Here is a 16,008-nt window from a genome sequence, read left to right as displayed (position 1 = left end):
CTGTACCCTGATTGGTTTGTGGCCCCTACTGTACCCTGAATGTGGTGTGGCCCCTACTGGACGGTATAGCTCGGTTGGTAGAGTGGCCGTGCCATCAACCTGAGGGTTGCAGGTTCGATCCCCGCTTCCGCCATCCTAGTCACTGCCGTTGTGTCCTTGGGCAAGACACTTTACCCACCTGCTCCCAGTGCCACCCACACTGGTTTAAATGTAACTTAGATATTGGGGTTTCACTATGTAAAGCGCTTTGAGTCACTAGAGAAAAGCGCTATATAAATAAAAATTCACTTCACTTCACTACTGTACCCTGATTGGGGTGTGGCCCATACTGTACCCTGATTGGTGTGTGTGGCCCCTACTGTACCTTGATTGGCGTGTGGCCCCTACTGTACCCTGATTGGCGTGTGTGGCCCCTACTGTACCCTGATTGGTGTGTGTGGCCCCTACTGTACCCTGATTGGGGTGTGGCCCCTACTGAACCCTGATTGGTATGTGGCCCTCATTGCACCTTATTGGGGTATGTGGCCCTCATTGCACCTTATTGGGGTATGTGGCCCTCATTGCACCTTATTGGGGTGTGGCCCCTACTGTACCCTGATTGGGGAGTGGCCCCTACTGTACCCTGATTGGTATGTGGCCCTCATTGCACCTTATTGGGGTGTGGCCCCTACTGTACCTTCGTTGGCGTGCCGCTCCCTGAAGATGCTCTTGGAACTGGAGGTGTAACCCTCCATCTCGTGGACGGAGGAGGCCCGCCTCATGCTGCTGACACTTCCTCGGGGGAAGGTGTTGGACAGGGAGGTGGAGGAATGGTGCGCCTGGGTCTGGTACAGTTTTTCCCACAGGAGTTTGGGAGAGGAGTGGTCCAGAGGCTCCGGGGCCACGCTGGCCTGGGAGGAGTGTCGGCTGGAGCTGATGAGAGCGTGAGTGTCGTTGGCCTCCAGGGGGCTGCAGGTGCTCTTGGTGGGGGAGGGGAGGCCCTGGAGGGCCACGCAGTCCTCCTGGTCTTTGGGGGAGTCCACCAACACGGCGTCCGGGTCCTCTTGCGGGAGAGACTGCTTGGTGTTCATCAGGCTCAGAGCCGCCTGGCGGAAGCGGAAGAATCGACTCATTCCTGAAAGTGGAGATGAAACAAATATTCACTTCATGTTTATTTACCTTTTTTATGTTTCCTCAAAGGGGGAGGAGCTTGACCTCAAGTCTAAATAAGGACTTCCACCTCGCTGTGACATCACAACGTAGCCAGACTTTCAACTTCAGGATTTGATGCTCTGTTGTTGTGTAACACCATGATCCAACTTTGTAACATTTATTATTGTACAGTAAGTGTGTAACTTTGTACAGTAAGTGTGTAACATTGTACAGTAAGTGTGTAACCTTGTAGAGTAAGTGTGTACCCTTGTAAAGTAAGTGTGTAACTTTGTACAGTGAGTGTGTAACTTTGTACAGTAAGTGTGTAACCTTGTAGAGTAAGTGTGTAACTTTGTACAGTGAGTGTGTAACATTGTACAGTAAGTGTGTAACATTGTACAGTGAGTGTGTAACTTTGTACAATAAGTGTGTAACCTTGTAGAGTAAGTGTGTACCCTTGTAAAGTAAGTGTGTACCCTTGTAAAGTAAGTGTGTAACTTTGTACAGTAAATATGAAACCTTGTACAATGAGTGTGTAACTTTGTACAGTAAGTGTGTAACTTTGTACAGTGAGTGTGTAACCTTGTACAATAAGTGTGTAACCTTTTACAGTAAGTGTGTAACTTTGTACAGTAAGTGTGTAACCTTGTAGAGTAAGTGTGTACCCTTGTAAAGTAAGTGTGTACCCTTGTAAAGTAAGTGTGTAACTTCGTACAGTAAATATGAAACATTGTACAATGAGTGTGTAACTTTGTACAGTAAGTGTGTAACTTTGTACAGTGAGTGTGTAACCTTGTACAATAAGTGTGTAAACTTTTACAGTAAGTGTGTAACTTTGTACAGTGAGTGTGTAACCTTGTACAATAAGTGTGTAACCTTTTACAGTAAGTGTGTAACATTGTACAGTAAGCGTGTAACCTTGTATAGTAAGTGTGTACCCTTGTAAAGTAAGTGTGTACCCTTGTAAAGTAAGTGTGTAACTTTGTACAGTAAATATGAAACCTTGTACAATGAGTGTGTAACTTTGTACAGTAAGTGTGTAACTTTGTACAGTGAGTGTGTAACCTTGTACAATAAGTGTGTAACCTTTTACAGTAAGTGTGTAACTTTGTACAGTAAGTAGGTAACCTTGTACAATAAGTGTGTAACCTTTTACAGTAAGTGTGTAACATTGTACAGTAAGCGTGTAACCTTGTACAGTAAGTGTGTACCCTTGTAAAGTAAGTGTGTACCCTTGTAAAGTAAGTGTGTAACTTTGTACAGTAAATATGAAACCTTGTACAATGAGTGTGTAACTTTGTACAGTAAGTGTGTAACTTTGTACAGTGAGTGTGTAACCTTGTACAATAAGTGCGTAACCTTTTACAGTAAGTGTGTAACTTTGTACAGTAAGTGTGTAACCTTGTAGAGTAAGTGTGTACCCTTGTAAAGTAAGCGTGTACCCTTGTAAAGTAAGTGTGTAACTTTGTACAGTAAATATGAAACCTTGTACAATGAGTGTGTAACTTTGTACAGTAAGTGTGTAACTTTGTACAGTGAGTGTGTAACCTTGTACAATAAGTGTGTAACCTTTTACAGTAAGTGTGTAACTTTGTACAGTGAGTGTGTAACCTTGTACAATAAGTGTGTAACCTTTTACAGTAAGTGTGTAACATTGTACAGTAAGCGTGTAACCTTGTACAGTAAGTGTGTACCCTTGTAAAGTAAGTGTGTAACTTTGTACAGTAAATATGAAACCTTGTACAATGAGTGTGTAACTTTGTACAGTAAGTGTGTAACTTTGTACAGTGAGTGGGTAACTTTGTACAGTGAGTGTGTAACCTTGTACAATAAGTGTGTAACCTTTTACAGTAAGTGTGTAACTTTGTACAGTAAGTGTGTAACTTTGTACAGTGAGTGTGTAACCTTGTACAATAAGTGTGTAACCTTTTACAGTAAGTGTGTAACATTGTACAGTAAGTGTGTAACTTTGTACAGTGAGTGTGTAACCTTGTACAATAAGTGTGTAACCTTTTACAGTAAGTGTGTAACTTTGTACAGTAAGTGTGTAACTTTGTACAGTGAGTGTGTTACCTTGTACAGTAAGTGTGTAACATTGTACAGTAAGTGTGTACCCTTGTAAAGTAAGTGTGTAACTTTGTACAGTAAATATGAAACCTTGTACAATGAGTGTGTAACTTTGTACAGTAAGTGTGTAACCGTGTACAGTGAGTGTGTAACCTTGTACAATAAGTGTGTAACCTTTTACAGTAAGTGTGTAACTTTGTACAGTGAGTGTGTAACCTTGTACAATAAGTGTGTAACCTTTTACAGTAAGTGTGTAACATTGTACAGTAAGCGTGTAAACTTGTACAGTGAGTGTGTAACATTGTACAGTAAGTGTGTAACCTTGTAAAGTAAGTGTGTAACTTTGTACAGTAAATATGAAACCTTGTACAATGAGTGTGTAACTTTGTACAGTAAGTGTGTAACCGTGTACAGTGAGTGTGTAACCTTGTACAATAAGTGTGTAACCTTTTACAGTAAGTGTGTAACTTTGTACAGTGAGTGTGTAACCTTGTACAATAAGTGTGTAACCTTTTACAGTAAGTGTGTAACATTGTACAGTAAGCGTGTAACCTTGTACAGTAAGTGTGTACCCTTGTAAAGTAAGTGTGTAACTTTGTACAGTAAATATGAAACCTTGTACAATGAGTGTGTAACTTTGTACAGTAAGTGTGTAACTTTGTACAGTGAGTGGGTAACTTTGTACAGTGAGTGTGTAACCTTGTACAATAAGTGTGTAACCTTTTACAGTAAGTGTGTAACTTTGTACAGTAAGTGTGTAACTTTGTACAGTGAGTGTGTAACCTTGTACAATAAGTGTGTAACCTTTTACAGTAAGTGTGTAACATTGTACAGTAAGTGTGTAACTTTGTACAGTGAGTGTGTAACCTTGTACAATAAGTGTGTAACCTTTTACAGTAAGTGTGTAACTTTGTACAGTAAGTGTGTAACTTTGTACAGTGAGTGTGTTACCTTGTACAGTAAGTGTGTAACATTGTACAGTAAGTGTGTACCCTTGTAAAGTAAGTGTGTAACTTTGTACAGTAAATATGAAACCTTGTACAATGAGTGTGTAACTTTGTACAGTAAGTGTGTAACCGTGTACAGTGAGTGTGTAACCTTGTACAATAAGTGTGTAACCTTTTACAGTAAGTGTGTAACTTTGTACAGTGAGTGTGTAACCTTGTACAATAAGTGTGTAACCTTTTACAGTAAGTGTGTAACATTGTACAGTAAGCGTGTAAACTTGTACAGTGAGTGTGTAACATTGTACAGTAAGTGTGTAACCTTGTAAAGTAAGTGTGTAACTTTGTACAGTAAATATGAAACCTTGTACAATGAGTGTGTAACTTTGTACAGTAAGTGTGTAACCGTGTACAGTGAGTGTGTAACCTTGTACAATAAGTGTGTAACCTTTTACAGTAAGTGTGTAACTTTGTACAGTGAGTGTGTAACCTTGTACAATAAGTGTGTAACCTTTTACAGTAAGTGTGTAACATTGTACAGTAAGCGTGTAACCTTGTACAGTAAGTGTGTACCCTTGTAAAGTAAGTGTGTACCCTTGTAAAGTAAGTGTGTAACTTTGTACAGTAAATATGAAACCTTGTACAATGAGTGTGTAACTTTGTACAGTAAGTGTGTAACTTTGTACAGTAAGTGTGTAACATTGTACAGTAAGTGTGTAACCTTGTAGAGTGAGTGTGTAACTTTGTACAGTAAGTGTGTAACTTTGTACAGTGAGTTTGTAAGATTGCAGAGTAAGTGTGCAGGACTGCTTGTATCGCACATGATCGAGGATTGCTTGTATCACACACGATATCACTCATAAAAAACACTGCATGACTGATTGTATCGCAAATGATATTACACGAGTAAACACGCTGCAGGACTGCTTGTATTGCGCATAAAAACACTCTGCATGACTGGTTTTATCACATGATACCACACACAAGTAAGCACTGTGCAGCACTGCTTGTATCGCACATGATATCACACACAAGTAAATACTCTGCAAGGCTGTGTTTTTATCGCACATGATAGATATCACACACAACTAAATACGCTACATGACTGCTTGTATCACACATGATATCACACAACTAAATACTCTGCAGGACTGCTTGTATCGCACATGATATCACACACCAGTAAATACTTTGCAACACTGCTTGTATTGCACTTGATCTCCTACACAAGCAAACACTCTGCAGCACTGTCTGTATTGCACATGATATCACACACAACAAAATACTCTGCAGAACTGCTTGTATCGCACATGATATCACACACCAGTAAATACTCGGCAACACTGCTTGCATTGCACTTGATCTCACACGCAAGCAAACACTCTGCAGCACTGCTTGTATCGCACATGATATTACACACAAGTAAACACTCAGCAGCACTGCTAGTATTGCACATGATATCACACACAAGTTAACATTTTACAGGGTTGCTTGTATCGCACATGATATCACACACAAAAGTAAATGCTCCGCAGGACTGCTTGTATTGCACATGATATCACACACACCTAAACACTCTGCAGTACAGCTTGTATTACACATGATATCACACACAAGTAAATATTCTGCAGGACTGCTTGTATCGCACATGATATCACAAAATTAAATACTCTGCAGGACTGCTTGTATCGCACATGATATCACACAATTAAATACTCTCCATGACTGCCTGCATCACAAATTATATCACACACTAATAAATACTCTACAGGACTGCTTGTATCGCACATGATATCACACACAAATAAACACGCTACAGGACTGCTTGTATCGCACATGATATCACACACAAATAAATACTCTGCAGGGCTGCTTGTATCACACATGATATCACACAAATAAATACTCTGCAGGACTGCTTGTATCACACATGATATCACACACAAATAAATACTCTGCAGGGCTGCTTGTATCACACATGATATCACACACAAATAAATACTCTGCAGGACTGCTTGTATCACACATGATATCACACACAAGTAAACACTCTGCAGGCCTGCTTGTATCACACATGATATCACACACAAGTAAACACTCTGCAGGCCTGCTTGTATCACACATGATATCACACACAAGTAAACACTCTGCAGGCCTGCTTGTATCACACATGATATCACACACAAGTAAACACTCTGCAGGCCTGCTTGTATCACACATGATATCACACACAAGTAAACACTCTGCAAGACTGCTTGTATCACACATGATATCACACACAAGTAAATACTCTGCAGGCCTGCTTGTATCACACATGATATCACACACAAGTAAACACTCTGCAGGACTGCTTGTCTCACACATGATATCACACACAAGTAAACACTCTGCAGGCCTGCTTGTATCACACATGATATCACACACAAGTAAACACTCTGCAGGCCTGCTTGTATCACACATATCACACACAAGTAAACACTCTGCAAGACTGCTTGTATCACACATGATATCACACACAAGTAAACACTCTGCAGGCCTGCTTGTATCACACATGATATCACACACAAGTAAACACTCTGCAGGCCTGCTTGTATCACACATATCACACACAAGTAAACACTCTGCAAGACTGCTTGTATCACACATGATATCACACACAAGTAAACACTCTGCAGGCCTGCTTGTATCACACATGATATCACACACAAGTAAACACTCTGCAGGACTGCTTATATCACACATGATATCACACACAAGTAAACACTCTGCAAGACTGCTTGTATCACACATGATATCACACACAAGTAAATACTCTGCAGGCCTGCTTGTATCACACATGATATCACACACAAGTAAACATTCTGCAGGCCTGCTTGTATCACACATGATATCACACACAAGTAAACACTCTGCAGGCCTGCTTGTATCACACATGATATCACACACAAGTAAACACTCTGCAGGACTGCTTGTATCACACATGATATCACACACAAGTAAATACTCTGCAGGCCTGCTTGTATCAGACAAATCACACACAAGTAAACACTCTGCAAGACTGCTTGTATCACACATGATATCACACACAAGTAAACACTCTGCAGGCCTGCTTGTATCACACATGATATCACACACAAGTAAACACGCTGCAGGCCTGCTTGTATCACACATGATATCACACACAAGTAAACACTCTGCAAGACTGCTTGTATCACACATGATATCACACACAAGTAAATACTCTGCAGGCCTGCTTGTATCACACATGATATCACACACAAGTAAACACTCTGCAGGACTGCTTGTATCACACATGATATCACACACAAGTAAACACTCTGCAGGCCTGCTTGTATCACACATGATATCACACACAAGTAAACACTCTGCAGGCCTGCTTGTATCACACATATCACACACAAGTAAACACTCTGCAAGACTGCTTGTATCACACATGATATCACACACAAGTAAACACTCTGCAGGCCTGCTTGTATCACACATGATATCACACACAAGTAAACACTCTGCAGGCCTGCTTGTATCACACATGATATCACACACAAGTAAACACTCTGCAGGCCTGCTTGTATCACACATGATATCACACACAAGTAAATACTCTGCAGGCCTGCTTGTATCACACATGATATCACACACAAGTAAATACTCTGCAGGCCTGCTTGTATCACATGCAGTGACATAAATGCTAATAAAAGACTAAGTTATATTCCATGTAATCCTGGCAAGTACATCCTAACTGACATTTAGCAGGCTGGGACATAAATGCTAATAACAATTGTTTTTGTATGCAGAGTTTGATCAGTCAGAGTGTGATGGTGTACCTATTGTTGTGACCGGGTGAATCTGTATTATGTTTATGACTTTTTTTCAACCACATGTAGAAGACAGAAAGTCCCGTTTGTCTTCAAGATACAGTTTTAGAGAGTGCACGTTGTGTACCTATTGTTGTGACCGGGTGAATCTGTTTGTCTTCAAGATATATATTTAGTGAGTGCACGTTGTGTACCTATTGTTGTGACCGGGTGAATCTGTGTGTCTTCAAGATATATATATTTAGAGGGTACACATGTTCTATCTACACTTCTGTTAAAATGTCATAATCACTTATTCTTCTCTTCTTTGATACTTTACATTAGTTTTCAATGATACCACACATTTAGGTATCGATCTGAATCCGATACCAAGTAGTTACAGGATCATACATTGGTCATAATTTAAGTTCTGACGTATTTACTGACTTTATAAACAGAATATGATTTTTTTTTTTTTAAAGGAAAAAAGATTTTGTGACAACAAAAAATATCGACGTAATCATAGTAGTATCGACTAGCTACGCTCTTGTAGTTGGTATCATTACAGTGGATCCACCCATGGCATTTGCTTACATTGTGAGGCCAGTGAGCTATTGTATCCTCCTACAGTGTGTAGTGAAGCATGTTTAGCTATTCCTCCTCCTCCAGTGATAATGCTACTTGGATATATATATATATATATATATATATGTTGGTGTACAATATTAAGAAGATTTCATACGCGACTTCAGTGCCATCTGAACACATCATATCACATCAGAAGCCGTCCCACTACACACACGTGCTCTCAAGCAAACAAATGTGATTACCCCCACACACACACACACACACACACACACACACACACACACACACACACACACACACACACACACACACACACACACACACACACACACACACACACACACACACACACACACACACACACAGGGAGCATGAGTCAGAGACATGATGCTGACAGCGTCCAATCAGAAGGCAGCAGGAGTCACACTCTCACATTTAAACCTTCTGACCAAAAGGGACAAGCGGTAGAAAATGGATGGATGGACATTCATCCACAAGAAGAATGAAATAAAATCATAAAATAAGGTGTACCTCTACTAATAAAGTACTAATGAATTAAGTACTATACTGCTTCTGAAAAATACCAGTACTTTTTTTTTTCCCCGGACATGACATCGTGACAGTTGTACGTGCTGACAAAGAGGAGCATGTTGGGCAGCGCACACACACTGAGTACTTACAAGCAGACACAGTGTGGAGACAGAAAAGGGAGAACGGACGCATTTTGGTGTGAAAAGTCAAGATAAAGGTGAAGTTATAACACTGAAACACCCTCAGGAAGAGCTGCTTTAAGACATGGCTAGCTAGCTAGCGGCTAACGTCCATCCGCAGTGTTTTGGCTACTTCTAAATCACTAATCCTGGCCTTACAAGTATCATTATCACTGGAGGAGGAGGAGGAACAGCTAAACATGCTTCACTACACACCGTAGGAGGATACAATAGCTCACCGGCATCACAATGTAAACAAACGCCATGGGTGGATCTATACCTGACATCCACTGTAATGATACCAAGTACAGGAGCGTATCTAGTCGATACTACTATGATTACATTGATATGTTTTTTGTTTTATTTTGTTCATATTATGTTTATAAAGTCAGTAAATACGTCCCTGGACACATGAGGACTTTGAATATGACCAATGTATGATCCTGTAACTACTTGGTATCGGATCGATACCTAAATGTGTGGTATCATCCAAAACTAATGTAAAGTATCAAAGAAGATAAGAATAAGTGACTATTACATTTGAACAGAAGTGTAGATAGAACATGTTAAAACAGAAAATAAGCAGATATTAACAGTAAATGAACAAGTGGATTAATAATATTTTTTACAGTTTGTCCCTCATAATGTGTACAAAATAATAGGTGTATAAAGTACACAATATGTTACTGCATACGTCAGCAGACTAATTAGGAGTCTTTTTTTTGTTTACTTACTACTAAAAGACAAGTTGTCTAGTATGTTCACTATTTTATTTAAGGATTAAATTGGCAAACAAGTGTCTGCAGTGATCACTTTGTAAAATGTTTGTAGGGCCAATTTAGAGCCAATTTTGGGCCAACTTAGGGCCAATTAGGACCAATTAGGGCCAATTTAGGGCCAACTTATTTAGGGCCAACTTAGGGCCAATTTAGGGCTAAATTAGGCAAATTAGGGCAAATTAGGCCAATTTAGGACCAACTTTGTTTGTTTACTTACTACTAAAAGACAAGTTGTCTAGTATGTTCAACATTTTATTTAAGGACTAAATTACAATAATAAACATATGTTTCATTAAAAAAATGTGCTACAATAAAGTAAATAATTCAATTTTTGTGGTCCCCTTTATTAGGAAACATGTTGAAACAGGAAGTGAGCAGATATAAACAGGAAATGGACAAGTAGATGAATAATGTTGACAAAATGAAAGGACACAAATTAAGGATTGCAATAAGAAACAGAAGTTTCATGCATGATAACATTTTCTGTTTGAATAAAGACAAAAATGAAGTCTTTTTTGTGGTTCATTTTATTTTGAAAAGTATTGCACTACACTCACAAAGTATTAGTGTGTCAACACACATTGACGTGTGCTTTCTTTTCATGGTTTTCTTTTTCAAATTAAAGTTAGCACAGCTTTGTTTTGTTGTGCTATTTGTGTCCAAAGTGACAACTTTTAAACGATTCGTCCTTTTTTAGTCACATGAATCACACTAAGAAGTGTGAGTTAATCATGATTAATCACTCAGAAGTGTGAGTTAATCATGATCAATCACACTCACAAGTGTGAGTTTATCATGATCAATCACACTCACAAGTGTGAGTTAATCATGATCAATCACACTCACAAGTGTGAGTTAATCATGATCAATCACACTCACAAGTGTGAGTTAATCATGATCAATCACACTCACAAGTGTGAGTTAATCATGATCAATCACACTCACAAGTGTGAGTTAATCATGATCAATCACACTCACAAGTGTGAGTTAATCATGATCAATCACACTCACAAGTGTGAGTTAATCATGATCAATCACACTCACAAGTGTGAGTTAATCATGATTAATCAAACTCACAAGTGTGAGTTAATCATGATTAATCACACTCACAAGTGTGAGTTAATCATGATCAAACACACTCACAAGTGTGAGTTAATCATGATTAATCAAACTCACAAGAGTGAGTTAATCATGATTAATCACACTCACAAATGTGAGTTAATCATGATTAATCACACTCACAAGAGTGAGTTATTTATGATTAATCACACTCAAAAGAGTGAGTTAATCATGATTAATCACACTCCAAAGAGTGAGTTAATCATGATTAATCACACTCACAAGTGTGAGTTAATCATGATTAATCGCACTCACAAGTATGAGTTAAATTATGATTAATCACACTCACAAGTGTGAGTTAATCATGATTAATCACACTCACAAGTGTGATTAATCTCACAAGTGTGAGTCAATCATGATTAATCACACTCACAAGTGTGAGTTAATGATGATTAATCACACTCACAAGTGTGAGTTAATCATGATTAATCACACTCACAAGTGTGAGTTAATCATGATTAATCACACTCACAAGTGTGAGTTAATCATGATTAATCACACTCACAAGTGTAAATTTATCATGATTAATCACACTCATAAGTGAGTTAATAATGATTAATCACACTCACAAGTGTGAATTAATCATGATTAATCACACTCACAAGTGTGAGTTAAATTATGATTAATCACACTCACAAGTGTGAGTTAATCATGATTAATCGCACTCACAACTGTGAGTTAATCATGATTAATCACACTCACAAGTGTGATTAATCATGATTAATCACGGGTTATTGCGTCATTTTAAATCACTTCAAAATAAGAGCCTGACATTTGGAGACAAACAATGAAATCATTGCAGCAAAACTCTCAGTCCTGTCAGCTTTTATTTTGAAATGACCTTTTACAGTAAGACGACATGTTGGAGTCTCTTTACTCATTTTTACAATAACGTATTATCGATCTGATTATAACGTATACAACAGTAAATGTTTGTTGTAGAGAGCTGCTGTGTAATATCTGACAGGTGTTGAGTACTCACTCTGATCAGACTTAGTGGGGGAGGCGGGGCTTATCTTCTCGGCAGAGTTGTCACTTCCTTCGTCGGCCACGTAGTCGAAGTTGAGGATGAACATCATGACCACGCCTTCCTCGTTCTTCACAGGGATGATGTGGATGTTGCACTGGAAGTCTGAGCCTGCAAGACAACATGGAGGTCATAGTCTGCTGGCCTGGATCTCGTTAGCAATTAGTGCGCTAGTTGCCAGCCACAATTAGCGTGCTGCACAATAATAATCTTTAGGACAAGTTTGATTGAACAGACAATCATCATTTAGTAGATCAGTGTGAGGTTCTGTGGCTGAAAATATTATATTGGATGTCAACATAATATTTGAATAAATCCTTGTGTACTAAAACTATCCCTCTGCTTTCCTGTGGATCTTTAACACCATGATGACGAGGACTTGATGTGATGTAAAGGCCAAATGCCGCATGCTGTGACCTTGGAAGCTTTAGGCGGTATTGCATCAAAAAGCCACATCGGTGTGTAAAGGACATCACCACATGGGCTCAGGAACACTTCAGAAAACCACTGTCAGTAACTAAAGTTGGTCGCTACATCTGTAAGTGCAAGTTAAAACGCGACAATGCAAAGCCACAGCCATTTATCAACAACACCCAGAATGAAAAAAAAATAGTTTTTTTAGTGTGAACATGAAATATGTTGTCTATGCAGTCTATTCAATTGAATATGAGTTGAAAAGGATTTGCAAATCATTGTATTCTCTTTTTATTTACCATGTACACAACGTGACAACTTCACTGCTTTTGGCTTTTCTGCATAGTACAACCATGTGTACTATACATGTATTATATACATTATAAATACTACAACTATGTGTACTATACATGTATTATATACATTATAAATATTACAACTATGTGTACTATACATGTATTATATACATTATAAATACTACAACTATGTGTACTATACATGTATTACACACATCACAAGAGCAGTTGAATAGAATTGATGACGAGGGAGCAAAAGATGGCAGCCAATTTGTTACATTGTGCTGAGAGCAACAATCAGTACTGGTGAGCATCATGCGAGCAGTAGAGCAGAAAAGCATCCGAGCAGGATCTCCTCCACTCACGACTCGTCTCTGTTTTTAGCGGCCAGTTTTGATGCCAGCAGACATGTCCGACACGTCAGACCCTCCATAAAAAAGCTTGTAGTGAAAAATGTGTTGGAATTTCACAAGAAAAACTTAGAATGTTGGCAGTATTATAATAAAAGTCCTCATTTTACTCGACGCAAGTCAAAATTTTACAAAAAAACCTGAACATTTGTGCAACGTTATGATAAAAGTGGGAATTTTACTCAATTGCAGTCGCAATTTTACACGAAAAGCTTAACATTTTGGCATTTTTAGGATAAAAGTTGGAATTTTACTCGACAAGTCACAATTTTATGAGACAACTTTAAAATTTGGGCAATATTATAATCATAATTGGAATTTTGCTCGGCAAAATGATGACAAAAGTCATCATTTTACTTTAAAAAATGCACTATTTTTTTTAATTGAATTGAATTTAAGTATTTATTTCAAACCTGCACAGTACAACCACACACATTTTTTATTTTTTTTTATTTTACAAGAACAACAAACAAAAATTGGGAATATTGTGATAAAAGTCAGAATTTTATATGACAAATGTCACCATTTTGCATTAAAAAAAGATATAATTTTACAAGAAAATATTGCAATATTACAGAAACAGAAAGAATATGAGAAATTGTTCCCAATTGTATAAGAAAAAAATGACACATCGTGAGAAAAAAACTGCTTTTAGTTCATTTATTTTTGTATTTTTTGTTTGTAATTGTTTTTTAATCTTCATTATTTACTTCAAGTTTTACAGTATGTCTCTATATGTGTGTGTATATATATATATATATATATATATATATATATATATATATATATATATATATATATATATATATATATATATATATATATATATATATATATATATATATATATATATATATATATATATATATATATATATATATATATATAAAAATGTATTATTATTTTTGGCCAAAGGGGGCACATTTCAATTTCTTACACACTTGTTATTTCATATGTTGACCAGAGGGGGAGCACTTTTAAAAGCGACACACAGTCCTTGTGAAAAATCCCTCCTTTTTGGGACCACCCTCATTTTGACCAGCAGGGGTGCAAATGAGACATTGTCTATTTTACAAGAAAAGCTTAACATTTTGGCATTTTTATGATAAAAGTTGGCATTTTACTGGACAAGTCACAATTTTATGAGAAATCTTTAAAATGTTGGCAATATTATAATCATAATCGGAATTTTGGTTGGCCAAATTATGACAAAAGTCATTATTTTACTTTAAAAATGTCACTATTTTACAAGGACAGAAAAAGAAAAAATTAGAATTCTGGCAGTATTATAATAAAAGTCCTCATTTTACTCCACGCAAGTCAAAATTTCACAAGAAAAACTGAACATTTGTGCAATATTATGATAAAAGTTGGAATTTTACTCAATAACAGTCGCAATTTTACAAGAAAAGCTTAACATTTTGGCATTTTTATGATAAAAGTTGGAATTTTACTCGACAAGTCACAATTTTATGAGAAAACTTTAACATTTTGGCAATATTATAATCATAATCTGAATTTTGTTCGGCAAAATGATGACCAAAGTCATCTTTTTACTTAAAAAAAAAATCACCATTTTACAAGGACAACAAACATATTTGCCATATTGTGACAACAGTCAGAATTTTGCATGACAAATGTCATCATTTTGCATTAAAGAGTAAAAATTTTATGAGAAAATATTGCAATATTACAGAAACAGAAAGAATATGAGAAATTGTTCCCAATTTTACAAGAAAAAAGTCGACACATTGTGAGAAAAAAAACTGCTTTTAGTCAGTTTTTTTTAGTTTCTTAAATCGTTTCTTTAAAATTTTGGCAATATTATAATAATAATTGGAATTTTGCAGGGCAAAATTATGACAAAAGTCATAATTTTACTAAAAAAAATTACCTATTTTACAAGAACAACTAAAATATTTGTCATATTGTGATAAAAGTCAGAATTTTATATGACAAATGTCACAATTTTGCATTAAAAAGTTATTTTACATGAAAAAAGTGATCATTTTAAAAGAATATATTGCAATATTACAGAAACAGAAAGAAAATGAGAAATTGTTCCAAATTGTATAAGAAAAAAGTCGACACATTGTGAGAAAAAAACTGCTTTTAGTAATTTTTTTTAAAAGTTGTCATTTTACTCAACGCAAGTCAAACTTTTACAAGAAAAACTGAACATTTTGGCATTTTTAGGATAAAAGTTGGGATTTTACTCGACAAGTCACAATTTTATGAGAAAACTTAAAAACGTTGGCGATATTATAATAATAATCTGAATTTTGCTCTGCAAAATTATGACAAGTCATCATTTTACTTTAAAAAAATCACTATTTTACAAAAACAAAAAAATTGGCAATATTGGGATAAAAGTCTGAATTTTATATGACAAATGTCAGCATTTTGCATTAAAGAGTAATAATTTGACATGAAAAAAGTTATAATTTGACAGGAAAAAAGTTATAATTTTACATGAAAAAAGTTATAATTTTACATGAAAAAAGTTATAATTTTACGAGAAAATATTGCAATATTACAGAAACAGAAATAATATGAGACATTTTTCCCAATTTTATAAGAAAAAAGTCGACACATTGTGAGAAAAAAAACTGCTTTTAGTCATTTTTTTTTATTTTCTTAAATTGTTTGTTTAAAATTTTGGCAATATTATAATAATAATTGGAATTTTGCAGGGCAAAATTATGACA

The 16,008-nt window shown here is 36.6% G+C and overlaps 1 protein-coding gene across 1 annotated transcript in view; it reads right to left on the bottom strand.

Annotated features, from left to right (window-relative positions):
- The window catches only part of LOC133664320 (potassium voltage-gated channel subfamily H member 7-like), a 57,544-nt gene extending 45,258 nt beyond the window's left edge, over window positions 1-12,286 (bottom strand). The window contains exons 1-2 of the mRNA XM_062068826.1: window positions 12,136-12,286; window positions 677-1,114 (exon numbers count right to left, since the gene is read on the bottom strand). Of these exons, the coding sequence (XP_061924810.1) occupies window positions 677-1,114; window positions 12,136-12,232 (535 nt within the window). The 5' untranslated portion in view covers window positions 12,233-12,286. The remainder of the gene's footprint in view (window positions 1-676; window positions 1,115-12,135) is intronic.
- Between the last annotated feature and the right edge of the window lie 3,722 nt (window positions 12,287-16,008).

Source organism: Entelurus aequoreus, linkage group LG14, assembly GCF_033978785.1.
Source record: "Entelurus aequoreus isolate RoL-2023_Sb linkage group LG14, RoL_Eaeq_v1.1, whole genome shotgun sequence".
Lineage (NCBI taxonomy): Eukaryota > Metazoa > Chordata > Actinopteri > Syngnathiformes > Syngnathidae > Entelurus > Entelurus aequoreus.
Note: the sequence above shows the minus strand (reverse complement) of the source record. Positions and strands in the feature narration are given on the sequence as shown.